At 45.5% G+C, this 27663-nt stretch overlaps 1 protein-coding gene across 1 annotated transcript in view; it reads left to right on the top strand.

The window, feature by feature from the left end:
- Positions 1-19845, top strand: part of LOC142076625 (uncharacterized) — a 140229-nt gene extending 120384 nt beyond the window's left edge. Inside the window, exon 5 of the mRNA XM_075138909.1 lies at positions 19832-19845. Coding sequence (XP_074995010.1) covers positions 19832-19845 — 14 coding nt within the window. The remainder of the gene's footprint in view (positions 1-19831) is intronic.
- Positions 19846-27663: the final 7818 nt, after the last annotated feature.

Consider the following 27663-nt stretch of genomic DNA (forward strand, 5'->3'; position numbering starts at 1 on the left):
TTTCCAAACTTGAAACTCAGTAAGCAGTTTAGCACATTACCAAATGTTACTAGTTATCTTGCTACGTCTGTTTTTACCCTAAGCTGGTATCTGTGCTCCGGGTTTTGGTTCTGTATTCCTAAGATTTACGGAGGACAGAGAATCAGGTGTATTGATTAAAATTACAGCTATTCCAACGCAATGCTGACTAGAGGATTACTGCTGTCATTTTTGTATTCATACCGTCCAGTTCTATATCAGCTACATTAGCATTGTTTGAACGGTCATGTTTTCCAGCCGCCTTAAAGATAGGTCTCTCCACCACAATTAGTAGGTATTATTAGCTTGTGGTTTTGCCATGTCTTTCTAATGTTGGTTCTCAATAAATCAAGTAGACGGATGAGTTACACTGTGTCTCGAACAAAGAGTACAGCAGCCTCCCGGTACCCGCGAGGCATCTGCAAGCAAAAAACCCTGAATTTATGTGGCTCTGCATCTCAACTTTGGGCGTATTCCTGCAGTAGTTGTTGCAGTGTTTTCAGGCACTCTCTAGTAATTCTGGACACCGCAGCACTGTGCTCATAAACGTGGCCTTGTTTTGGGGGTTAATTTAAACATGTCTGCTTAGTGCTGTCTTGTCAGTGCATCCTCTGTTTCGGGCACCCTCTCCTGGTATTGTAATGCTGCCCTAAAATGAGAGGATAGATGCTGCTAGCATCAAAGGTCAAATACATACCTGTATGTATAAGGGGATAAGGAAGGAACGGCACTGCTGTTCTAGCGTTGAAAATTAACCAGGCAGATTAGCTTTCTAGTCTTTCAGCTGTGAACATTGCAGAAACAACTGGTAGAGTGGTGAATGTTTGGGAATGATGAATGTATGCTGTAATGGTGGAGAGGCCTTCAAAAATGCGTTACTCTCCTTTTAGTACGCTCTTGAAGGTAAATGTATGAAGAATCCATGCTGTGGTAATCTAAAGGATGTCCTTGTCCTTCCTCAACTTCAGGAGGTACGTGGCTGTCATTGCGAGCCTGGTGGTGTTCTAGCAGTGGCAGGGAGCATGCGCCTTTCTATTTGTACACCGATTGCACAGCAGCCTTTGAATTGCCTCTGCTCATGGGACACTTTGGATGATGTGTGAATTGTTTGTTAACGATATCAATGGTTGCATGGCTGATTCATGACGAGTAGCATGCAGATACAGATCAATGAGTATGTGGAATCTCAGCAAGTTTTCAAATTTAATAAATATTTCCTAAAATATCGTAGCATTTTCAAGATTATCTTGAAGCAAATTCTGGCAACCAAGACCTTTTTTTTCTGTCACAGGTCTCCTAAATCGCACAAAGGCCTAGGACCTGCTTTCAGGTGACATTTCTACTACTGTTTTTAGTCCATACAGCATATGTAACACATTTAGTGTTTTGGCACTTTCATGGCTAAGATATCTGAACACAGTGCTTGGGCTTCCACAGAGAAACACTGTTCTAAAGATGATGCTGCTGACATTGTTGTTATTTGTCAGATGACTGATTTTTTTCACTTAAGTAAACGTGCACTTGGAAGTGTCTAGACTATCGCTGTTCTTTCTTAGAAACTAAAGGACTCTATCTGGTACCTATTTGTAATACTAGCGATACACAGATTGGCTAAAGTTACCTTCGTATTTTGATGGTTGATTATTTATGAACACAAAACTGTAGTACAGACTTCCTGGTTTTGATACTTACGTAGCAGAGACAAACTATCTGAGGACTTCCCCTTGCACTGTTGTGTTCTATATCTGTAAGCCTTAGAGTAATTTGTGACAAAGTAGAAATGGGATTCTGGGGGGTTTTTTTAGTTGCACTGAATGTACCAAGAGAGAACGGTTTATGTATATGAATAAATTTCCACATTCACTAGACTATCAGAACATAAAGTTTTGACGTTCAGGTTTTATAATCTGTTTTCAGTGCTTTCTGTTTTTGGTACAAGTGCTGTATTTGAAGTTCTGATCACCTTTATTTCTTCTTCTAGAAGTCAAACTGAGCCAGTAAGTGGAACATCAAAAGCAGTATGTAAAAACACAATCTCACACTTTTTGCTGCACGCTGCACTTAAGGTAGCCTTGGATTAATTTTCCAAACATTAACTGAATAGATTTTCCAGTAAAACATAGCATATGTTGTAAATACAATGTATTTGATTCAGCATAGTAGAAACGGAGTAATGCCATCATTGGCACAGTTCTATCTCATGTGAATATTGGTGTTTGTGCCTAGTAATGCATTGTATTTCATACTGGATATGCTAGACTATTTCCTGAATGACTTTGTGTTGTACAGATAATGTACAATCGTTTTTAGATCACGTAGGTTCAAGGTTTGCACAACTGAACATGGTTTTTGAAAACGTTATCAAAAACCACTGAGAAACCATTATTGTTAAACTTGGTACTGTTTCTTACTTTTGACTTGGGGGTTCAAACAAATACCAAAACCAACACGTCCCACACGTTTTGAGGACAGTTCTGTGCAGCTAAATGCTTCCTTTTCATGTCCTTAAAGACTTGGGTATTTGTTCCTGAAACTGTATAATTGAAGTGATATTGTTTGGGCCCCTCTGAGTGCGTAACTGTCTTTAATAGATTGCTGTGAATTTAAATATCATTGCTACACAAAGTGGTATTCTAAAGTTCTACATTTGACCTTTCCGCTTTATCAGACGAAGCAGTTTAGTTTAATAGTTTGTCTGCAAATGAAAATACGTAAAACCCAGTGTACAAATTTTGGCACAAGGTTAGAGCCGGGTGCATTTGTAAAGGGTAAAATCCCTGTCATTTTTCTTAACCTCCGCCTGCAGTACATTTTTGGATCTGGGTGACTTCAGGGCTGGATGCTGCTTTAATTTCCCAAAGGCTAAGCTTTTCTTTAGGATACTGCCACTTTGAATTTACATTTGGAAAAGGGGCAGCGTTTTTCTTCAGGTTTGAAGACACTGTCGTTCTGCTGCTAAAACAGAAATAAGTAACACAAGGAAATACTTGGCTGATTAGTTTACAAACCACACTGAAAAGAAGTTTCCTGTAGTGATGCTTCCTTCTCAAATAAATATTTTTTTAAAATCCTTTTTAGCTGAAAATTGATAGCTTCCTTACCCCTTCGACTTTTAAGCAGCTGTGAGCATTTGACAAGGGTCCCTCTCTGAGATATTCTGGAGCAATAAGTTGATCTCCAGCGGGTTTGGTTAGTTTAGCTTCTTCTCCTTAACCACATAGGCACTCTTAAGCTGTCACAGGTTTGGACTTTGTTTCGAACAAATACCAACTACACTAGGTTGGAAATGGCTCTTTCAGTGACACTCGGAGGATATAGTGCAGACTGTCAGACTACAGTAGAGGTTAACTATTGCTCTGTTTTTGATTGTAGAACTTGAATATGAGTTTAGTTTTTTGTGAACAGATTGATGACTCTTCTGCATCTATTCCTCTGGCCCAGCTGACTAAGGTACATATATATTCTTAAAAAAAAAGTGTTTGCTTTGTATTTTTAAATCTTATACTGTGATCTATAGCTGGATAACTGTTGTCATGTGAACAAACCTTTAATTTAATTTTTAATAATTTAAAGTATTTCTTTTAACTTTAAAATGTGTGTATATTTTGATACTATCCTGGTAAAGAGTAGTTGCCAGCTTGGGAAGATAGAAGGGGGAGGACCTTATCAGCCGCAACGTAATGTTGCAGTATTACTCATCTTCAAGACACAAAGAAGAAGCACTTCAGAAGCTGTTTACCGTTTTTCATACTTTTCGTTCATTTTGCATTGGAAACTAACACAATTTTCACAGAAGAGTTTAATTGGCTGTAAGTGACGGACATTTCAGGGGGGGTTTGCAAGAGCCAAAATAGAAGCGTTTCTGGAACACGGACAACTGCATGGCTATTTTTGAATTTCTAGGCACTACAGTTATAGATCCATGCTTTGAATGCTGCACAATTTCATACACTGTAGTATATATACAGTGGACAACACAATCTAATTTGTTTGATCGCAGACTGTGTAAATTGTGTAAATGCACCTAATTGTTACAGGAAAATACTGATGCGTATGTGTGGCGTATTAGCAAACGTGACCTTCTGAAACTGTTGTAATGCCATGTTTTGCTATGGAACTGCTTGCATTTTTTGCTCAACAACATGTAACTTTGTCTGGGAAAGCACTAGGGATTGCATTTTGTGAAAAGGCGTAGTGCTAGCCAATGAAATTACTAGTCTTTAAAGTTACAAAGATTAGAGAAGGCAGGGCCTAATGCAGAGGAGCTAGTTCTTTCTTCTGAAAATAAAGGCTGGAGTTCCTTTCCCAGAAAGAAAAATCTCTTCCCACTGGTAACTTCTTCCCTCTCTCACTGCAGAAATTAAATTGTGGACATTTGGTAAGAAAAAAAAAATAGTTTGGAAGGTAGCCACCAGGAGAAATTGGTCTCTGTTAGCGCTGTCCCTAAACATGTCCTTGGTTCTGTAAACTCAGGTGAAGTTTTACTCTAAAATGTGAAAAACTGTCCAAGTGGTGTACACATTTAAGCTTTTGAGAAAATGTAAGTATTTCAGAAAAATAGAGGAACATAAGATAAAGCAGCTCCAAACGGTTCCTTACTCTAACCTCCTCAGTGCAGACTGGCTTAGCATGGAGGCAATGTGTTGTAAAAAGTTTTCTGTTTTATTATGCATTAAATGCCGTATTGAATTTTGGTCTATTCCTAGTAATGTCTTGTGGGTTTTGGATGTGTTTTGTAAACGGCTTGGGTTCAAACAAATTAGTCAAGTATCTGTAAAGTCTTCTGTAAATGTTAATGGAAATGATTTCATAGATGTCGATCTGGATTATGTTACAGTTGAGAAAAAGCTGTGTATATGAAACAGCCCTTTAACAAAATGCTGAAACAAGTTGGTTGCTTTTGTGAATGAATGCATCTAAAACCAAAACCATGAGTGGTTGATCTGAATGATAGGTGCTTGAGGGTCCAAATCATTTACAGTCACTCCCTTAGACCCTGCTTGTATCTGTACTAGCGTGTAATAAAAACATTTGAACAAATACTACTTTAAAAAAATCAGCTGCCTTCAATAATTTGAAGATCCAGTTCTGCATAACGTTTATATTACAATTTGTATGTTAAAAGGACACGGTCAACTGGAAAAAACTGCAGGTTTTGCTTATTGTAGTTAAATTGCTTCCTATGAAGAAGTTTGTGGGGGGGAACATGAAGAGCCTAAGTTTTGAGTGGCCAGGAATGCTCTTTTCAAGTAGGTTAACATGCACATAAACAGCCTGTGATGATGTAAGGACTCCCCAGAACATCTTTTGGACAACTCTGTTTCATATAAGCAGCTGTTTTCATGCAACCTCAGCTGGCGTTGTGCTGCTCTTTACAGGGTTGGGTGAGTGGTGTTCTCTTTGGCAGTGTGGGCTTAAATGTGTTTCTAATGTATGTGTCAAATGATTACCTGTTAAACAGACTGCCAATCTGGCTGAAGCCAGTGCTTCCGAAGAAGATAAAATAAAGGCTATGATGCTACAGTCTTGCCAGGAATATGATCCAATCAAGTAAGTGTTGATAATGTCAAATCTGTTCTTTGAAGATTATGGAAAAATTGTAGAGAAGTTTGTTTTAACGAGAGAGACACGTGCATACCTTTTTCTTCTTTGCCCCAAACCCTTTTAGTTACATGAAGAAACCCTGGGGTCCACCTCCACCATCATATGCTTGCTTTCGTTGCGGAAAACCTGGCGACTATATAAAGAACTGCCCAACAAATGGGGTAAGACTGTGGGGGACTTCTGGTGTTCCTTAGCTTTTCATTTTTTTACCTTGGCAGTTACGTAACAAATACATGAATACTCATATTAAGAATTGTTTCTCTTGGGGTGAAAGACAGAGGTTCATATGGCAATGTTGCCAAGCCCTTCAAAATCCAAGGGAAACCTGGCATTATAAATGTAAACTTTTCTTTTTTCTAGGTCATAGACATTAAGTATGTCCACAGATCTTGCTCTGTGAACTTTCATGCATATTTTTATATATTTCAATATTACTGGAAATGTTTCTGGTTTTAACTCTGTTTAATGACAGTTCACAGTTTTTAGTATTTCATGTAAAACCAAGATGTTTCTGTTGACCCCATCTATTGAATATTTGTGCTCTGAATTGCGCTTTGGAGGAGGAGCGGGTTTGTATCTCTTTTCTGAGTGGATGGTGAGCTAAGGGATATTTCACCCTTAAAGAACCTGAACTTAAGCCAAAGAATGGAATGAGTTCAAAACACTGCTCAGGCCTTTGGAACATCCTGGCTATATTCATTTAGGAAAATAAGTATTTTAGTCGAGCAACCCTTATGCTAGGTAAAAGGAGAGGATTAAAGGCTTTTGCTGCTTAAAATAATCATTGAAATGTCATTTTAAGTGTGGGTCTTAAAAGGAGATATGTCTGCATTTCTTTTCTTAACAGGACAAAAATGTTGAGCCTGTTCCCAGAATTAAAGAGCACAGGAATTCCAAGGAGTTTCATGATGGAGGTGAAAGACCCCAATACAAAGGGTGCTATGCTGACCAACACTGGAAAATACGCAATACCAACTATTAATGCGTAAGTATGGAATTAATTGGACTGGCCAAAAAGTGAGCGAGAGAAACCATGCGTGCATGTCTGAGTGGCTATGCAACCAAGTTGGCCAGCATCTGTAATTACGGGGCAGGAAGCACTGTCATTGTGCTTAACCATAGAATCTGTGATACTTTTGAATATTAAAATAGGGTGGTCCTACTGTTCATGCCCCTGGAAGTTGGTTAAACGTGTGGTATGCTAAGAATCTCTATTTCTGCAAAACATTTCAGTAGTGTTTGCAGTGGAGTCGTTCTCTCTGAAAGGTCGTTTTGCTTTTGGTTTATGTTTCAAAGGCTTCTTGCAAAATTTAACAAGTAGGTGTTGGACTGAGATTTCCGCCCCCTCTGACTTTTATCAAATCCCATGTGTGAAACAGACTGAAGTTTTCCTGTTGCTATAAACTAAGAAAATACTGCTGTGTGCTGACACGAGTGGCTGTTTTAAAACGCACTTGGTAGCACTTCTGTGTTTCTGTCATGGATCTCGTTTTGTAGGAGCTGTAACATAGACTTCTTCCATTTATAAAACGTAGTTACTCGGAGACTAACTTTACCCTGAGCCTGCAATTTACATTTACCCTCTGGCAAAGGAGAGGTGGGATTCATTTCTCTCATAGAAAATGATATAGCCAACTCTGGTGACTTACTGTGGTCTGCAACAAACGGATAGTTCGGCATTTAATCCACATTCTTCTCCACGGGAGAGTTGGTTCAAACCTTCAGAACTCAAGCCTACTAATGGTTTTTTGAGATGTCTATCAGGTTCCCGTACAAAGACAACCAGCATTACCAAGTCTTCTGGGCCCCCAAGGACAAGCAATACCCACAACTGGTAAGTAACTGTAACTTCAGAATTTCTTTAAAAAAATTACCTTCAGAGGAACTGAATGGGATTTCTTTCTTTTTCCTCTCCCCACTCCAAAAGGTCATCCAATGAGAGCCAGTCCAGTTCGCTCAGCAGGTGGCAGACCAGGCTGGGAAGTGTAAGTATTCTACAGAAATTCAATAGATGACTCCTTGTCACCTGTTAAAAGAGGCTGTATAACGCATAACTTATACAACAGCTGATTTATAATGAAGCAAGTATGCACAGACAGTTGTGGAGAATCCAAGTGGTAATTAATTTTTAAATGGCTTCATTTGAATTGGCTTTTACAAAGGGCATCTGTGCTTCCACTAAGGCTATTTAAAATAAAACTCCGGTACATGACTGAAAACAGGACTCTGAAAAATGAACGCTTTTTGAGGAAACCATAATTACCTATAAAAATTAAAGATAATTAAAGGATCAGATGGAAAGCCACCTTTTCCATTACTGGCTGAATAGGGCTGAAGAAATTGATTTCCCAATAGGAATCAGCCTCCAACATTTTTTTTTTAACAACTTAGTTGATACTGAATGAGCAAATGGTTGGAAAAGTCAACACTGTTCTTTTATGACAATTTTGCATTTCTTCAATTTAGTCATCTCACATAGCCAAGACGCTTTCTCTCAGTTGGAGAGAGAGGAGGCTGTTTTACCTATTACTGCAGCGTCAAGCTAGTCCTTCCTTTCGCTATATGTTTGTTATAGATAGATTGTAAGAGTGCATTGTGTTTATAAAATCTTAAAGGTAAATCAAAAGAAAAACCAGGATCCATCCCACAGGTTGTCTGATATCTCCAAGTCAGTCAGCAAGAAAACAACAATTCAGGGACAGGACCAGGCCAAATACCTCATGATGAGGCAACAACGTAGGAAGCGTATGTGGAAGAAGTTAAAAGAAGTTCCAGAGAAGGTTAGTTAATATCTGTGCAGTACTTGGAAGATCAGAAGTGTGATGTATTAAGTGTATCAAGGAGTGGCAGAGGAGCAGTGGGCGCTTGGCCCATGGGAGATGGGAGTCTCTTTCAAGTGTGGGCAGCCTCCATCCACAGGTGCAAAGCCGAGTATAAGGAGAGAAGACTGAATGAACTGTTGGGGGTGAGGATGTGGAAGGCAAGTATGAGGATCAGGAAATGAGCGTAGTCTCTAATGAACAGAAAGCAGGGACAAAAATGCTTACGTTGGCAGGATGCCATTGGCCTCCCTTATCTAGGGAGGAGTTTTACAGAGAACAACGGAGACTTAAAGAGGAGGAAGTATTTGGCTCAATGAAGTTGCCTTGTTTTTCATGTTTGTATTTCAACAGCATATCGGACTGCAGTTACACTAAAGTGCATCTGACATAAGGAAAAATGACAGTGTTTTTTCCAATAGAATTTTTCGTTGCAGGTAGTAAACATGCATAACTAAAACAAGACAAATGGAATTGAAAAATTTTATCAAATTCCTCAATTTGCAGTAGCATTATGTCAGCAGCTGAAAGAAGCTTTGACATAAGCGTATGGAGAGGAGAAAAAACCCAAACCAAATTTGGGAGGAAAAAAATTGGGGAGAATGACTGTTTTGAATTAACTTCATTTCTTTTCTTGTGTGTTGTGTTTTTTTTCAGGTCCAAGTCTCCTTATAGTGCTTCCCCTTACTCTACAAGTTCGTCTACCTGCTCCACATCAAGATCAGGTTCTTCCCGCTCTCGCTCCTACTCTCGACCATTTAGTCGTTCCCATTCTCGTTCCTACTCGCGATCGCCGCCGTATCCAAGAAGAGGCAAAGGGAAGAGGCGTAACTATCGTTCTAGGTCAAGGTCACACGGTTATCAGCGTTCAAGGTCAAGGTCACCCCCACACAGAAGATGCCATTCATGGTCAAGGTCTCCAGTATTTAGAGGCCAGTCTCCCACTAAACAGACTATACCTCAAGGGGAAGGAGGAAGGGAGTATTTTAACAGATACAGAGAAGTTCCACCATATGATCTGAAAGCTTACTCTGGCAGATCTCTTGACTTTAGAGATCCATTTGAAAAGGCAAGGTACAGGGAATGGGAAAGGAACTACAGAGAATGGCATGGAAAGTTTTACAAGGGCTATGTTGTTGGCGCTCAACCTCACCCTCCAGTAAACAGAGAGAACTTTTCTCCAGGTAGGTTTGGTCCACCTGGGACCAGACAAGAGAATTCACCATATGCTCGGGGACGTAGGGAGGATTATCCTGCTTGGCAGAGCCCCCAAAATCACAATATAGCTGGAAATTACCCTGAAAAACCTTCTGAAAGAGAGAGCCATGGCATCAAGGATCCTACAAAATCAAAAGAGAAGGAGGTGAAAAATCCACTGGGAGATGGCCAAGGAAATAAGCATGAAAAGAGAAGAAAAAGGGATGAGGATGAAGGATTTCCCAATGCTGAGTTGTTAGCAGGTGCGAGAAAACCAAGAGAGCCAGTTCCAGCAGAAGACGTTAAAATGGACTCCCTGTTCATGGTCCCAAGCAGAGATGATGCCACCCCTGTGAGAGATGAGCCTATGGAAGCAGATTCTATTGTTTTCAAACCGATGTCTGAAAAGGAGAAAAAAGAGAAGGATAAGCCAAAAGCAAAAATTGACAAGACAAAGCGGAAAGTAGAAGTGGCTGTTCCTCCTAAGACAGACAATATAATAAAACTAGCTAAAGCTTCCTCGAACGGAAATCTCCTCGAACGGAAGAGAGAAAGCAAGAAGAGAGAAGGGAAGAGAGAAAGCAAGGATTTAAAGAACCTGACTTGCTGCCCTGATATTGCTCATTTGCATCAGTTATAGGTGTTTGTGATTAAGTTTAGGGTTAGGGTTAGGGTTAGGGCTTAGTGTTACGGTGGGGGTTAGGTTTAGGGTTAGGGTTAACATTAGGGTTAGGGCTTATCATTAGGGTTATGGTTAGGGGCAGGGGTTAGGTTTAAGGTTAGGGTTAGGGTTAGGTTTAGGGTTAGGCTTAGGGTTATCGTTAGGTTTAGGGATAGGGTTGGGGTTAGGATTATGGTTTGGGTTTAGGGTTAGGGATCGGGTTAGGGTTTCATTTTAGGGTTAGGTTTAGGGTTAGGGTTAGGGCTTAGGGTTACGGTTAGGGTTAGGGTTAGTTTTAGGGTTAGGGTTAGGGTTAGGGTTAGGGTTAGGGTTAAGGTTAGAGTTAGGGCTGGGGTTCAGGGTTAGGGTTAGAGTTCGGGATATGGGTTGGGTTAGGGTTAGGGTTAGGGTTAGGGTTAGGGTTAGGGTTAGGGTTATCGTTAGGTTTAGGGATAGGGTTGGGGTTAGGATTATGGTTTGGGTTTAGGGTTAGGGATCGGGTTAGGGTTTCATTTTAGGGTTAGGTTTAGGGTTAGGGCTTAGAGTTAGGGCTGGGGTTCAGGGTTAGGGTTAGAGTTCGGGATATGGGTTGGGGTTAGGATTAGAATTAGGGTTAGGGCTTATCATTAGGGTTATGGTTAGGGGTTGGGGTTGGGGTTAGGTTTAAGGTTAGGGTTAGGGTTAAGTTTAGGGTTAGGCTTAGGGTTATCGTTAGGTTTAGGGATAGGGTTGGGGTTAGGATTATGGTTTGGGTTTAGGGTTAGTGATCGGGTTAGGGTTTCATTTTAGGGTTAGGTTTAGGGTTAGGGCTTAGAGTTACGGTTAGGGTTAGGGTTAGTTTTAGGGTTAGGGTTTGGGTTTGGGTTAGGGTTTAGGGTTAGGGTTTAGTTTTAGGTTTAGGGTTAGGGTTAAGGTTAAGGTTAGAGTTAGGGCTGGGGTTCAGGGTTAGGGTTAGAGTTCGGGATATGCGTTAGGGTTTGGGGTTAGGGTTAGCATTAGGGTTAGGGCTTATCAGTAGGGTTATGGTTAGGGGCTGGGTTAGGGTTAGGGTTAGGGATTAGTGTTATGGTTAGGGGTTACGGTTGGGTTTATGCTTATGGGTTAGGATTTCAGTTTGGGTTAGGGTTAGCATTAAGTATTAGGATTAGGTTTAGGGTTAGGTTGCATTTTAATTTTAGGATTAGGTTTCGCATTAGTTTTAGGGTGAGGTGTTATGGTTACGGTATTAGGTTTGGGGTAGCGTTAGGGTTAGGGTTAGGGTTAGAGTTAGGGTTAGGGTCATTAGGGTTCAGGTTGGGGTTCAGGGCTAGGGTTAGGGTTCGGGATTACGATTAGGGGTCGGGGTTAGGATTAGCATCAGGGTTAGGGTTTAAAATTAGGATTAGGGGTTAAGGTTAGGGTTGCGGTTGGGGTTAAGGTTAGGGTTATGGTTTAGGTTAGGGTTAGGCCTAAGGTTATCGTGGGGTTAGGATTATGGTTCAGGTTTAGTGTTAGGGATAGGGTTATGGTTTCGTTTTAGGGTTAGGGTTAGCGTTAAGGTTAGGGCGTAGGGTTACAGTTAGGGATAGGCTTAGCGTTAGGGTTAGGGTTTGGGTTAGGGGTTAGGGTTAGGGTTTAGTTTTAGGGTTAGGGTTAGGGTTAGGGTTAGGGGTAGGGTTATGATGATGTCTTAAGATTACGGTTTGAGGTTGAGTTAGCAGTAGGGTTACGGTTAGAATTAGGGGTTTGGTGTTATGTGAGGGTTAGTTTTATGGTTCCGTTTAGGTTTAACATTAGGGTTCTGCCAAAGTGTTAGTGTTATGGTTTGATGTTAGGGTTAGGGTTACGGTTTGGGTTTAGGGTTAGCGTTAGGATTTTGTTTTAGGGTGAGGTTTCGCCTTAGGGTTAGGGTTAGGGCCAGGGTTAGCTTTATGATTCAGGTTAGGCTTAAGGTTAGGTTAGGGTTAGGGTTAAGTGTTCAGTTTAGGCTTAAGTGTTAGGCTTAGGGTTAGGGTTAAGTGTTAGGTTTAGGGGTAGGGTTAGGGTTAAGGTTAGAGTTAGGGTTAGGATTAGAGTTAAGGGTTAGAGTTAGGATTCAGTGTTAGGGTTAGGGTGAGGTCTTAATGTTACACTTAGGGTTTACAGGTAGCGTTAGGGTTAGGTTTAGGGTTAGTGTTAGCGTTAAGGTTAGGGTTAGGGTTTAGGATTGGGTTCAGGGTTAGGGTTAGGGTTCGGTATTGGGGTTAGCGTTAGTATAAGGGTGAGGTCTTACTGTTACAGTTAGGGTTTACGGGTAGCATTAGGGTTAGGGTTAGAGTTAGGGTTAGGGTCATTACGTTAAGGTTAGGGTTGGGGTTCAGGGTTAGGGTTTGGGATTAGGGTTAGGGTTTGGGGTTAGGGTTAGCATTAGGGTTAGAGCTTTATGATTCAGGTTAGGCTTAAGGTTAGGTTAGGGTTAGGGTTAAGTGTTCGATTTAGGGTTAAGTGTTAGGGTTAGGGTTAGGGTTAAGTGTTAGGTTTAGGGGTAGGGTTAGGGTTAAGGTTAGAGTTAGGCTTAGGACTGGAGTTAAGGGTTAGAGTTAGGGTTCAGTGTTAGGTTTAGGGTGAGGTCGTAGTGTTATGCGTAGGGTTTATGGGTAGCATTAGGGTTAGGTTTAGGGTTAGTGTTAGGGTTAAGTTTAGGGTTAGGGTTTAGGGTTAGGATTGGGGTTCAGGGTTAGAGTTAGGGTTCGGTATTGCGGTTAGAGTTAGTATTAGGGTGAGGTCGTAGTGTTATGCGTAGGGTTTACGGGTAGCATTAGGGTTAGGTTTAGGGGTTAGGCTTAGGTTGGGGTTCAGGGTTAGGGTTAGGGTTCGGGATTAGGGCTAGAGTTCGGGGTTAGGGTTAGCATTAGGGTTAGGGGTTAACGTTAGTGTTAGGGGTTAAGGTTAGGGTTGTGGTTAGGGGTTAAGGTTAGGGTTGTGGTTAGGGGTTAGGTTTAGGGTTAAGGTTAGGGTTAGGTTTAGGGTTAGGGTTAGGCTTAGGGTTAGCATAAGTTTTACGGTTGGGTTTAGGATGGTTCGGGTTTAGGGTTAGGGTAGGGTTAGGGTTAGAGTTAGGGTTAGGTTTACGGTTAGGCTTAGCATTTGGGTTAGGGTTCGGGTTAGGGTTGGGGTTCAGGTTTAGGGTTAGGTTTCGGGGTTAGGGTTAGGGTAAGAGTGAGGTCTTAGTGTTATGCATAGGGTTTACGGGTAGCATTAGGGGTTCGAGTTAGGGTGAGGGTTTGGTGTTAGTGTTAGGATTGGGGTTCTTATTCTTGATCCTCTCTCCCTCTCTTTCTCTCTCTCGTTGTTTTAATTACAAATTATTATTATTATTGTTATTATTATTATTGTTATTATTGTTATTATGATTACTATTATTATTATTATTATTATTATTATTATTATTGGTGTTATTATTGGTATTATTATGGTATTATTGGTATTACTACTATTACTGTTACTAGTATTACTATTATTGCTATTATTATTTTATTTCAAGTATTAAACTCTTCTTATCTCTACCCATGAGTTTTCTTGCTTTTGCTCTTCTGATTCTCTCCCCCATCCCATTGCTGGGGGGAGGGCGAGTGAGCGGCTGTGTGGTGCTTACTTGCCAACTGGGGTTAAACCATGACAGGGGTCCACCACAAAGATGGTTGCCATTCTGTCACATCCTCTGAGCTAAAACTGGCTCATCCTGGGACATGGTGCCACCCACGCACGCAACCTGCAGTCCAGAAGTACCCCTGAAAAGACCTCGACGGCCTGCATTAACACACTGGCATGCACTTCAGATGTAAACACTGCCAAGTCATCTCTTATTTGCAACAGATACGGAGGAGCAAATTCTGCAAATCTAGCCTTACTTCTACTGAAACCTTCCTTACAGACAGCTCATCTTCTCTTTTTGTAAACTGTAGTGAAGACCTGTTCTAGCGCAAAGGCTTGAACCCTGCCTACGGTGAAGAAGCCCCAGGTTTCTTTCCTCACTGCTGTCTTGCTTCCCAAAAATCAATCAATACCAAAAGCTCTGTATGAACATTGCATAAAAAAGCCAATTGCAAATGCTTTTACTTGCTACTAGTTTTGGCAGGGAAGGAACTAGCTTCTCCCACTAGTTTTGCTACAGTTTCATGACCTTTAAAGACGCCACTTCTTACCTTTGCTACGCCAATACAGCCTCACAGCTCAGCAAAATCATACTGCAGGTAGGAAACCTTCACCATACAAAGACAGGCACGCTACAGGAATACGTCACTCTCAAAGAACAGACTCTTGCAACCACTCCTCCCTTTGCTTAGCAAAGTTTAGGGCGTGTTAGAAAACAACAACAAAAAAAAAAGCAGGGTTCTCTCTCACATTTTACGGAGCCCATGATATCAGCTGTTCAACATTAAGTCCAACTCCAGCCTGAACCCCAGAATAAGAAATGCCATCTTAAAATGTCTGGAAAAAGGGAGGGCTTTGAAGTGGCAAGACCAGAGAACGTTCATGAAAGCACCGTCATGGAAGTACACATCCCTTATCACAGACCAACTGCACGGTGACCTAAGTGAGTGACGTTGTCTGCTCATTTGCAGCTCAGGCTCTCTTTTTTCATTAGCGCCGAGCACGCAGGTTGGAATTGGAGCCGAGAAGAAAACCATATGCAGTCAGTCTGGTCTCGTTCAAGTTCACATTTACTAGGAATCACAGCAGGTCCCATCTGTCTCTCCAGACCCCACCACCACTTCTGTGCAGCGTCCCGAGGAGCAATAAGCGCAGAACAAGAAACCTTCCTTCAAAATAAGGCCCACAGCCTGCTCTTTCAACAGGACGCACAGAGCACCAGCTGAGAACAACCTCTGCTTTAACTATGCCTAGCTCCGCTGCCTACGTAAGGAGACCAGCTCCTAAATGATCCCTAGCCCTAAAACCACCGATCTTCCCTAGGGCAATGCTAAGGAAATACCAGAGCCCAGGGACACCTGGTCATTGAGCTTAAGTTGACGGGGAGAAGGACAGTGGACTAGAAAGAGAAAAATATGATGAGAGAAAGGATAGAGGAGCTGAGAGAGAAAGAAAGGTATGTGGAAAAGTCTAGAGAGCTGGAGAAATCAAGAGAAATAGGGATGAGGAGCCCTGCAGAGAGATGGAGGAAGAAAAAGTAGGGTCAAGGAGCAGGACAGAGAGGCAGAGATGGGCGTGGGGAAGGAGAGGAAGAAGGAAGGGGGGGCTAGGGAAAGACAGGGACGGGGAGCAGGACGTCCAGATGGAGAAAGAGAAGGAAGGACAGGGAGCAGGACAAAGGGACTGAGAAATAAAGAGAGGGTCAGATCCTGATGGAGACCAAGAAGGGGGGGAAAAGCCAGCAACGGGCTGGAGGACAGAGACAGGGGAAGAGGAAAAGAGGACTGAGAAGCAGAAAAGAGGAAGAGAGAACAAATAAAAGGGAGAGCCAGCTGGACGGGGCAGGGGAGTACAACAAGAAACGATGGGACAGGCAGCGGGACAGAGAAATAAAGACAGAAAAGATGGGGACAGGAAGCAGGGCAGAGGGACAGCGAGAGGAAAAAAGGGGCAGGGAGCAGGACAGAGGTGGAAAAAGAAGCAGCAGGAACAGAGGGGGAGAGAGAAGAAAAAGAAAGGTAGGAAGAAGGATGGGGGGCAGAGAGGGAAAGACAAGGAAAGGGAGTAGGACACAGATTGTCAGGGAAAGACAAGGACAGGGAGCAGGACAGGGCGATACAGAGAGAGAAGAAAGGCACAGGGAGGCAGGACAAAGGGAAAGACAGGCAAAACTAAGGGACGGGGAGCAGGACACAGAAGGAGGTAAAAGAGCCTGGGCTGGGCAGCAGGACAGAGAGATGGAAGGAAAAAACAGCACTGGGCTGCAGGACAGAGATGGAGTGAGAAATAGCCGCGGCAGGGAGCAGGACAAAGTGAGAGCGGGGGGGGAACCTGAAAAGGGAGTAGGACAGAAAAATAGGGTGGGGGAGAGACAGGGAGCGGGACAAACAGAGAGAGACTTAGAGGGCCAGGGAGCAGGGCAGAGAGATGGAGCAAGAAGGGGATCAGAGATGGGCGGCAGAACAAAGGGAAGGAGAGACAAGAACGGGGAACAGGGAGCAAGACAAAGGGACAGGAGAGGAAAAAAACAGTGACGGGTGCAGGACCGAGATGGAGGAATTTAAAAGAAGAGGCCAGAATGACAGCGAGAGAAAAAAGGAAGAGGGGGCAGGACACCACTGGAGGACAAAACCAGCTGTGATGGGCAGTGGGACAGAGAGACGAAGAAAGGAAAACTAGAGAGCGAGAGAGAGAGGAAAGAAGGCACAGCCAGCTGGACAGGGGGGTTTAGTGAGAAAGGGTGGGGCAGGGAATGAGGGAAGGGTGAGGCCGCACCTCGAATCCTGTGTTCAGTTTTGGGCCCCTCACTACAAGAAGGACATGGAGGTGCTGGAGCGTGTCCAGAGGAGGGCAACGAAGCTGGTGAAGGGCCTGGAGCACAAGCCTTATGAGGAGCGGCTGAGGGAAGTGGGGTTGTTTAGCCTGGAGAAGAGGAGGCTGAGGGGAGACCTCATCGCGCTCTACAGCTACCTGAAAGGAGGTTGTAGCGAGGTGGGTGTTGGTCTCTTCTCCCAAGTAACTAGCGACAGGACGAGAGGAAATGGCCTCAAGTTGCGCCAAGGGAGGTTCAGATTGGACATTAGGAGAAATTTCTTTACTGAAAGAGTGGTCAGGCCTTGGAACAGGCTGCCCAGGGAAGTGGTGGAGTCACCATCCCTGGAGGTATTTAAAAGACGTGTAGATGAGGCCCTTAGGGACATGGTGTAGTGGGCATGGTGTGTTGGGTTGACGGTTGGACACGATGATCTTAGAGGTCTTTTCCAACCTGTATGATTCTATGATTCTATGATTCTATGATTCTATGAATGGGACAGAGAGAAAGAGAGAAAAGAGAAAAAGGACCGAAGGACAGCAAGAGAAAAAAAAGGACAGGGATCTGGACAAAGATGGAGAAAGAAGCAGCAGGAAAAGAGGAAGAGAGGCAGAAAGAGGGAGACGGAGGCAGGAAGAGAGAGAGAGCTAAGGGCTAGGGGCAGGACAGAGATCGCAAGAAAACCTGCAGTGGGCAGAAGAAAGGAGAGGGAGTAAAAAGGAATAGGGGCAGGGAGAAGGACAGAGTGACAGACAAGAATAACAACGAAGAGAAAGAGAGAAACAGGGACAGTGAGCAGCACAGAGGGATGGGGAAAGAAAGAGAGGCCTCAGGAGCCCTGCAGAGAGATGGAGGAAGCGGGGAGGGGAAGGGTGAGGGAGCAGCAGAGAGAGACAGAAGAGAGATGAACAGGAAGAAGGACAGGGACAGTGGGATACAGAATGGAAAACCGCAGTGACAGTGAGCAGGGCAGCGGGCTGGAGGCAGAGAGAGAGGGAAGCAGAAGGAGGGAGAAGGGAAGACAAGGACAGGGAGCGGGACATACAGGCAGAGAGAGACAACTCACGACAGGGAACAGGCCAGAGAGACTGTGAAAAACAGAGCGGGATGCAGACCAGGACAAAGAGACAGAGAAGAAACAACAGCAACGTGCTGCAGGGCAGAGACAGAGGAAGGCAAAAAGAGGGACAGGGAGCAGGAGGGAGGGGCAGCAAGAAAAAGACAGGGGCGGGTAGAGCGACAGGGAAAGAGGGACTTGGAGAAGAGAGGACGGGGAGCAGAACACAGCAATAGAAGAAGAGAGGTATGGGGAAGTGAAAAAAATGACATAGAGGGAAATGGGAGGGGGGGGCTGGGAGGGACTGCGATGCAGAAGAGGGGTGACACGGCCCCGAGGGGCTGGGACTCACTGCAGCTCCCGCTCTCGGCACTGCCAGGCAAATGTTACAGTTCAAGCACTTCTTTCTCTGTCCGTCTGTCCTCTCCTCCCTTCCTCTTCGGTAGCTCCACCTGCGTGCCTGTCCTCACCTCAGCTGGGCCGCAGCTGGAGCAGAGCCCGCACCTCCCAAGACCAACATGGCCGCCCAGCAGCCCCGTGCCCCAGGCCTACAGCTCCCGGCATGCCCCGGGAACCAACATGGCCACCCGGCAGCCCGTGCCCCGGGCCTACAGCTCCCAGCATGCCATGGGGCGCGGCTTCCTGCTGCCTGGCCTGAGAGGCGGCTCAGGGCCACGCCAGGGCTGGGGCGCTGCTTCCTGGATGCCGTGGCAGCGATGGGCACAGGGACAGGCTGCCAGATCCCGGGGCCAGGTACGTGTGCGGGCTGTCAGGGTCACCCCTGCCTGGTTTTTCCCAGCGAAGCCCCAGGAGGTGCCGAGGCTGCAGCCCTGGGGCCGAGGCTCCAGGAGCCGGGCATTTCTGCGGGCGCTGCTCCCTGCCAGGCCCCACCGCCAGCTGCCGGCTGCCTGGGGCTTCTCCTCGTTGTCTCCAGCTCTGCTTTCTGCCAGCGCCGGGGGCTCCGCAGGACATCTTGCCCTCTCCCCGCCACCGTGCTGACCCACGTCTGCAGCTGGTCTGTGGTGTCCACGTCAGACAGCTCATTTGGGGGTGGCAGGTCTCTCCTGAAGCACCCTGGGAACGGGGACAGAGCAAACCCCATCCCTCCCTTCCGATCTTTGTCCCCAGGGAGACCCAGTGGAGACGGACCGTGCGCTGGAGAGCGTCCCGCAGGGAGGTGACAGCCGTTGGCAGAGAAGTGCTGAGAGCCACCTGACAGCAAAGGCGTCCGGTGGCTGCAGAGCAGCCCAGGTGAGCTGTGAGTTCCCCCGTGAGAGACCCTGCGCCCAGGGAGCACCTCCCCAGAGAGCAAAGGCCGTATCCAGCCAGCTGGTGCTGGGTACGGCTACCCCAAGGGGTCTTCGCAGGGGGGACGGGGTCACCTGCCTGGTGGCTCTGACACAGACATGATGAGCTGAAGCCCTGTGGCCATGGCTGGCCGGTTCAAAGTCTCCGAGTGCCTCCGCCTTTCTCCCCAGGAGTGTCCAGCCTGGGCACTTTTTCAGGGCGTGACGGATGATGTGAAGATGGATGCTGGTGCTGTCCTGGTGGATCTTCCACTTGGGCACGGTGGGCACCCCCACTTCAGAGTTGTGGTGTCTGAGATCTGGGGCCACCTGAAGAGAGAGACCTCCAGGGAGTTTGTGTTCAATGTTTTGATATCTTGGGGCTACAATGTGCTAGGGATATGGGGCGGTAGGGTTCCAGCGTGCTAGGGTTATGGGGTTTGAGGGTTATGGGAGTTTACGCGACTTAGGATTAAAGCATGTTATTGTTATGGTCAGGATCTGGGTTTGCAAGCGCTGGGTTCCTGGGGTTGGGTTGGTTTTGCCTTATGTTGTGTTCTGGGTGGTCTTTTTTTTGGAAAGTCCTTTTGTAGCTTGCTTGCATTTTTAGGGTTTGGATAGGGGTCTTTGGTTTTTGTGTGACGTGTCTTCTGCTTGTTTTTTTGCTGTCCTTGTGGTTTGTGTTGCATTTTCTGTCTTGTAACCACCGTTTGTGGTCTAATCTGTGTGACCGGGCCGGGCAGTGTTACTTCTCTTGTGGTCCAGCTCATTTCCACTGAGTCACTAGGGAGGTGGTTAGGTATGGAGGGCTTGCAGTTTGTGGAGAATGACTGCCAGACGACCAACAGCCACTTCTGGGGTGTGGGAGGAGTTCGGGTCCATAGGTAATGACTGCCGCAGGACTAAGTGTACTTCTGAATTTGTGTGGACTCCCAAAGAAATGGTGGGATGCCACCAGCGGCACAGAAGGACAAGGGCTTCCCCAAGGGTACATGGCTTGTTGGTTATTGCTTTTGAGTAAGCAACTGAGTAATTTTGAGTAAGTCTTGTGAGGGGTAGTGGACTCAAGGGGAGACCTTGTGTTCCTCATCAGTGCCTCAGGGGTTTCCTGTCATTTTTTGTTTGTTTGCTTTTTGTTTGCTGTGCTGAATTTAAAAGGCTTATTGTAGCTCTTTGGATTTCTGTCCTTAAAGGAAGTCTCTAGGATTTCTACCCAGGAGCGAGATGTCCAGAAGGGACTGTCCTTGTACACTGATGTCAGCCTTCCGTCTAGAGCACTGTCTGGTGGTGGTGTATTTTAATGGTAATGTAACTCAAATGCATCTTAAATATACAAGCTTTGCCGTTGTTCCTGCTATGCCTGGGGGACGATTCTCAGCAGCTCATAAACAGTGTGTTCTGCTGTGCTTTACCCGTTAGAAATAATCTGTCACCAGAAATGTCTTCCTTAGTGCCTGCACAGAGCAAGAACCTCCAGTAGCAAGGGCATGCTGACCCTTGGGCAGCTTCAAAGCGACGGATAAATGTAAATAGGTTAAAAATCCAGTCCTATGGTAGCAGTGTGCGCGTCAAAGTTCACCTGACTCTCCACGCTGACGCAGCCTGTCACAATTTTTTGCGGGTAAGGGTGGATGAAGTCAGTATAAGCAGGTGTTGTAACTGGCCAGGCAGTTCATCTAAAGAAACGAAACGTTACCTTTGCTTGGAGTGCCATGCCTTTAGATATGGGGGTGTATTGCCTTTCCTTCCCTGGTGTGAGCACAGAGAACTGAGAGGTGTTTCCATCGGGGGGAGGGAAAGCCATCCAACAGTCATCACAAGCCTCAGAGCATGTGGTCCTTGATGGAGGCGTAAGTGCTTGGGACAGTTTTACTTCTAAGCCCTAAGCCCTAAGCCTAACCCTAAAACGAAACCCTAAGCCTATCCCTAACCCTAAACCCGAACCATAATCCTAACCCCGACCCTAACCCTAGCCCTAACGATACCCTAAGCCTAACCCTAAACCTAGCCCCTAACCCTAACATTAAGATAAGGCCAGGAAGCAGGACATGGCGATAGAAAAACGAGAAGGAGAGGGAGCAGGAGAAAGCGATGGAGAGAAAGGGAAAAATAGCAGCAGGCTATAGGACAGACAGGGAGGAATTAGAAACTACAGACAGGGAGAGAGGCAGAGAAAGAGAAAGCAAAAAATAGTGATGGGCTAAAGGCAGAGAGGGAGGAGTTAAAAAATGGGGGCAGGGGACTGGTCTGTGGCCATAAACATAAATGATCATTGGCTGCTTTGACTGAACTTTCCATGAATGCCACAAGATACACTCAAGCACCCTGAGATGTCCCCTCCCTTTGCTGGCCCTGCACCGCGGGCAGCCGAGCGCCACACGGCCAAGCCCGCTGCATCTGCCCCAGGCTGTCTTGCCCTGGCTGGCTGCTGACAGGAGGGGACACCAGGTGGTGACCGCCTGGGGGGTGACAGGAGGGACACCAGGTGGTGACAGCCTGGGGGGTGACAGGACACCAGGCGGTGATGGGCCCGGGGAGTGACAGGAGGGACACCGGGCAGTGACAGGCCTGGGGGGTGACAGGAGGGACACCAGGTGGTGACGGCCTAGGGGGGTGACAGGAGGGACACTGGGCAGGGACAGGCCTGGGGGGTGACAGGAGGGACACCAGGCAGTGACAGGCCTGGGGGGTGGCAGGACACCGGGCAGTGACAGGCCTGGGGGGTGACAGGAGGGACACCGGGCAGTGACAGGCCTGGGGGGTGACAGGAGGGACATCAGGTGGTGACGGCCTAGGGGGGTGACAGGAGGGACACTGGGCAGGGACAGGCCTGGGGGGTGACAGGAGGGACACCAGGCAGTGACAGGCCTGGGGGGTGGCAGGACACCGGGCAGTGACAGGCCTGGGGGGTGACAGGAGGGACACCGGGCAGTGACAGGCCTGGGGGGTGACAGGAGGGACATCAGGTGGTGACAGCCTAGGGGGGTGACAGGAGGGACACTGGGCAGGGACAGGCCTGGGGGGTGACAGGAGGGACACCAGGCAGTGACAGGCCTGGGGGGTGGCAGGACACCGGGTGGTGACAGGCCAGGGGACAGCAGGGAGACCAGCGGCCCGGGGTGGTGACAGGCCCGGGGCTGACGGGCCCCCCCTCCCCTCGGGGGCGCTTGGTGTTAGGATGAAGAGCGCGGGGCCGCCACGCCCACGTGACGCCGACCTTTTGTCATAATGCGCTGGGTCACGTGAGGCGCGGGGGTGGGTGCAGTGTGCCGTTGCGTGTGCACAGTGACACGCTCGCAGCGGCCCGTGCGGTTGTCGGCCAGGAAGGCCATGGCGGAGCGCCGCAGCCTCTGAGCGCCGCCGGCCCGCTCGAGCTCAGCCCGCGCTGCTTGCCCTGGCCTCCTCGGTGGAGGAGGAACCGCCGCGGGCCCTCACCTGGCACAGCGGCCGCGACGCTGTCTGCCGCGGTAGACGCCATCACGGAGCAGGCACCTCCTGGCCCCAACCATGTCGTGCGTCCACTACAAGTTCTCCTCCAAGCTGAACCATGACATGGTCACCTTCAACGGCCTCCACATCTCCCTGTGTGACCTCAAGCACCAGATGATGGGCCGCGAGGAGCTGAAGGCGGCCAGCTGCGACCTGCAGATCACCAACGCCCAGATCAAAGAAGGTGCAGACCACCCTGCGTCGGCCGTGGCCTGTGGGAGCCGCGCTCTGCTCTTTGTGGGTCATCCCCACGTAGCGTGAGTCAGGCTGGGGCCCATCCCGCCAGCGTGCGGCGGGACCGGGAGGGCAAGCGGTGCTGGGCATTAAGTGGGGTGGGAAGCCATAATGCGATTCGGCCACCATCGGTAGCTGTGACTTGTGTTGGGGGCCTCACAGAGCTGTTCTTCTGTAGTTGCTGTTCTGACAACTACCTTCAGATCTGTGTTGTAGACATGGAGCTAGGCGTAGAAGAGTACGTGGTTGATGTGTGACACACGGCGCTTACAAAAGCTTTGGTTTCCTGGAATTCTTCTAGGTAAAATGAGAAGGAAATGTGGGAGCATATCTTGTAATAACCAACTTGCCAGATTTCTTTGAAATGTGGTGGAGAAAGCTGAAAGTGATAGAAATAATAAAAGAGATGGCTAATTTGAAGAAAAGAAACCACGTGGATTTGGTGAATTTTGTGACTTAATTTTGACTTCAACTTGTTTTACTCCACTGCATTGGAAAATGGGTTTTGCGGCTGTTGCAGAAACTGCCCACTAGCAACATTTTGCATCAGGAGCGTATCTGTGAGTTAAAATCTGTGCAGACCCTTGAAAGCCGTCTTGCGCATGAGTGTTCTCCGTATCTAAACTATACTTTGGAATTTCTTGTTAATATAACTTCTTTTCCACACCAAAGACATGGTCATTCAGATGCTATCGAGCATCATTTCATCATTCGTTTCTAACGGTGGTTTTTTTTCCTGTACTACATGTTAACCGTATCAGGACAGTACTGAAGTTTTATGGCAGAACATTTATGATGGATATACATAAGAAATGTTCTTAGAGACATCATAAATTCTTTTAAATCTAACAAATGGTGCTTGATTCTTAGAGATGATAATGGTTTCGTATTACTTAGTAGGATATTTCAGTTTGGTAATCTGCCATCTCGATAAGTTTGAATGTGATTAAAGACGTTGGGATGTGACTTTTCAGAAATAAAAAGACTTGTAAAGTGTTTTCATTCCTTAAACATTACATTTCTTTTTTTTTTTTTTCCCCCCCCTGTGGTTCTGTGACACTCTTACAACAGGCTTTTCTTTAAAATGTGTACTAGTGTTTTTTTTCCTCTTCCTGTTTCATGTGTTAAAACTTAAAGAGAGTAGTATGTACACTGCGGTAACTGTAACTTCAGCCCTAGCCTTTCAAGTGGTTGGACCTAAAGCTTGCTGTTTATCTACAGATACTTAAACTATTTTCAGGAGAGTGTCTGTGAAGAGCCTTAACAGCACAACGTTAGGGGTCTTAGGGATGCCACCTGACAGGGCTTGACGAGGTATACAGTATCTTTGGTTTTCAGACCATTGTTCTGATTCGCTCTGCAAAGGTAAGGGCTTTGAATATTTAAAACTGTAGGCAGATTACAGGGGATGCCTGCTGATAGTGCTTTAAAATATTCAGTCCTATCCAGCTTGTGTAAGTACAATAGAAAAAGCATTCTCATGGAGAGATCTTTGCATTTTAAGCTTACTCAGTCCAAGTGTCTCAGGTAGTTGGTTTTTTTGTTTGGGCCTTATGTAAAAGGTCAGAAGGCTTTCCTCCTCTTCAGAAGACTAACAGGGTGTAAGCCAAGGCAAAGCATGGAGAGCTTCAGGCACACGCTGTTCCTGAAAGGCTTTTCAAGGCTGTCTTCCTAAGTAATTTCGTTTGGCCTCTCTGCTCTGCAAAAAGGGAATCGATCGAACGAATTCACGTCCCTTTGGTTAATTCAAACTAGATGATTAGCTTAAGAGGGGAGATACCACTTGAGTTTGAGCCAATTCTGCCCTACTTGTGAAAGCAAGCTCAAAAAAAACCCAAAATGTCTGTGATCCAAATTCTAGTACTGCCAGTTCTGTTTCCATTTAAACGTAAAGCCCTGAGCAGCTGAGAAGTGTGGTTGTTGATGGATTAAGCTCCAAGAAACAGGCAGAGGCGGCAGGCTCTCTTCTGTGTTCTGTCAGGCTTGAGCACTGGCAGCACAGGTGACTGGTTTTTAGTTAACAGCTATGAAAGCAATGGCGCAGAGTTCTCGTGCTTTAGCTAAGTGCCTGTTTGGTGGCAGGGCAAGCTAGTCAGACTTTAGAATCTGGTTTAGGCAGGTGAGACTTTGCTGCGGTTTGTTTTTCTCCAAAGATCTATGGGTTTTGTAGCCTAACAGAAGCAAAAGCAACTTTAAGCTAGGTCAGGAAAGAACCTCGTGCATTAGCAGACTCTCCTTTAGTGACCTTTGAGTCCATTTTGCTGTTGGCATTCAAACTGTTTTAAAAAAAGGAAAAAGATTTTGCTGCTTGTGTTTGATTCTCAAACCCCAAGATTTCTTGAAATATACTGTTAGTGTGTTGAGACGATAAAAGCGTGATGTTACATATAAAATTTTGCTTTTGTATCTGTAAAGGGATTCTGCAAAGTGCTACGTAATTACATATGAACATGCATTCTTACAAATTGACTGATGTTTTTCTCTGTATTTGTGTTGTTTTCGGAATACACAGATGAGAATGCCCTGATTCCTAAGAACTCATCGGTAATTGTTAGAAGAATCCCTGTTGGAGGAGTTAAAGCTACCAGCAAAACCGATGTTATGTAAGTATCCATAAAGCATTGTATTCTTTGTTAGGGGTTTCAGTGTGTTAACTTTTTTTATGGATATTAGTTTACAGAGGCATTCTTTCTTGTTAAAGCTGCTGTTAATTTTTGTTGGCATGGGGTAGATTTTAATGTATCTGTCCGAAAGTGGACTTACATTTTTAGGCCTGCTGGGACATGGGGTTCGAACTCCAACCATGGTAACATTTAAGATTATTCTATTGGGTTTGTTCTTGGGGTTGGTTGTTCTGAGACCCAAGTTGTAGATCCTGTTTCCTCGACGTGCAGAGATTCCTTATTATATGTGTTTGCTTTTATGGCTTTTATAGTAAAGACAGATACGCATTGTAGTGTAAACGCATACTTTGTTCCCATCTCAGAAGAGTCTGATTCTCAGTGTTTGACTGTTTCTGGCATTTGGGGGGGATATGGCAGGTATTCTTACGCCCCGAATCTGGGTTTTTTGCATACTAGCTATAGAGGAAAGACCAACGTTTACCAGTTGGCGAACGATGCAAACAAGAAGTTCCATTCGTAAGCGATTCCTATGCGTTTCCTCAAGACAATGTCCGTTTCAGGCAAGAGAAAAAGAACAGTATCCTAAAGTGTATTGCCTTTTGTGCAAGTACGATGAAGGAATAGTTAATCCTTTCCAAACTTGAAACTCAGTAAGCAGTTTAGCACATTACCAAATGTTACTAGTTATCTTGCTACGTCTGTTTTTACCCTAAGCTGGTATCTGTGCTCCGGGTTTTGGTTCTGTATTCCTAAGATTTACGGAGGACAGAGAATCAGGTGTATTGATTAAAATTACAGCTATTCCAACGCAATGCTGACTAGAGGATTACTGCTGTCATTTTTGTATTCATACCGTCCAGTTCTATATCAGCTACATTAGCATTGTTTGAACGGTCATGTTTTCCAGCCGCCTTAAAGATAGGTCTCTCCACCACAATTAGTAGGTATTATTAGCTTGTGGTTTTGCCATGTCTTTCTAATGTTGGTTCTCAATAAATCAAGTAGACGGATGAGTTACACTGTGTCTCGAACAAAGAGTACAGCAGCCTCCCGGTACCCGCGAGGCATCTGCAAGCAAAAAACCCTGAATTTATGTGGCTCTGCATCTCAACTTTGGGCGTATTCCTGCAGTAGTTGTTGCAGTGTTTTCAGGCACTCTCTAGTAATTCTGGACACCGCAGCACTGTGCTCATAAACGTGGCCTTGTTTTGGGGGTTAATTTAAACATGTCTGCTTAGTGCTGTCTTGTCAGTGCATCCTCTGTTTCGGGCACCCTCTCCTGGTATTGTAATGCTGCCCTAAAATGAGAGGATAGATGCTGCTAGCATCAAAGGTCAAATACATACCTGTATGTATAAGGGGATAAGGAAGGAACGGCACTGCTGTTCTAGCGTTGAAAATTAACCAGGCAGATTAGCTTTCTAGTCTTTCAGCTGTGAACATTGCAGAAACAACTGGTAGAGTGGTGAATGTTTGGGAATGATGAATGTATGCTGTAATGGTGGAGAGGCCTTCAAAAATGCGTTACTCTCCTTTTAGTACGCTCTTGAAGGTAAATGTATGAAGAATCCATGCTGTGGTAATCTAAAGGATGTCCTTGTCCTTCCTCAACTTCAGGAGGTACGTGGCTGTCATTGCGAGCCTGGTGGTGTTCTAGCAGTGGCAGGGAGCATGCGCCTTTCTATTTGTACACCAATTGCACAGCAGCCTTTGAATTGCCTCTGCTCATGGGACACTTTGGATGATGTGTGAATTGTTTGTTAACGATATCAATGGTTGCATGGCTGATTCATGACGAGTAGCGTGCAGATACAGATCAATGAGTATGTGGAATCTCAGCAAGTTTTCAAATTTAATAAATATTTCCTAAAATATCGTAGCATTTTCAAGATTATCTTGAAGCAAATTCTGGCAACCAAGACCTTTTTTTTCTGTCACAGGTCTCCTAAATCGCACAAAGGCCTAGGACCTGCTTTCAGGTGACATTTCTACTACTGTTTTTAGTCCATACAGCATATGTAACACATTTAGTGTTTTGGCACTTTCATGGCTAAGGTATCTGAACACAGTGCTTGGGCTTCCACAGAGAAACACTGTTCTAAAGATGATGCTGCTGACATTGTTGTTATTTGTCAGATGACTGATTTTTTTCACTTAAGTAAACGTGCACTTGGAAGTGTCTAGACTATCGCTGTTCTTTCTTAGAAACTAAAGGACTCTATCTGGTACCTATTTGTAATACTAGCGATA

The sequence above is a fragment of the Calonectris borealis genome, unplaced genomic scaffold, assembly GCF_964195595.1.
Source record: "Calonectris borealis unplaced genomic scaffold, bCalBor7.hap1.2 HAP1_SCAFFOLD_74, whole genome shotgun sequence".
Lineage (NCBI taxonomy): Eukaryota > Metazoa > Chordata > Aves > Procellariiformes > Procellariidae > Calonectris > Calonectris borealis.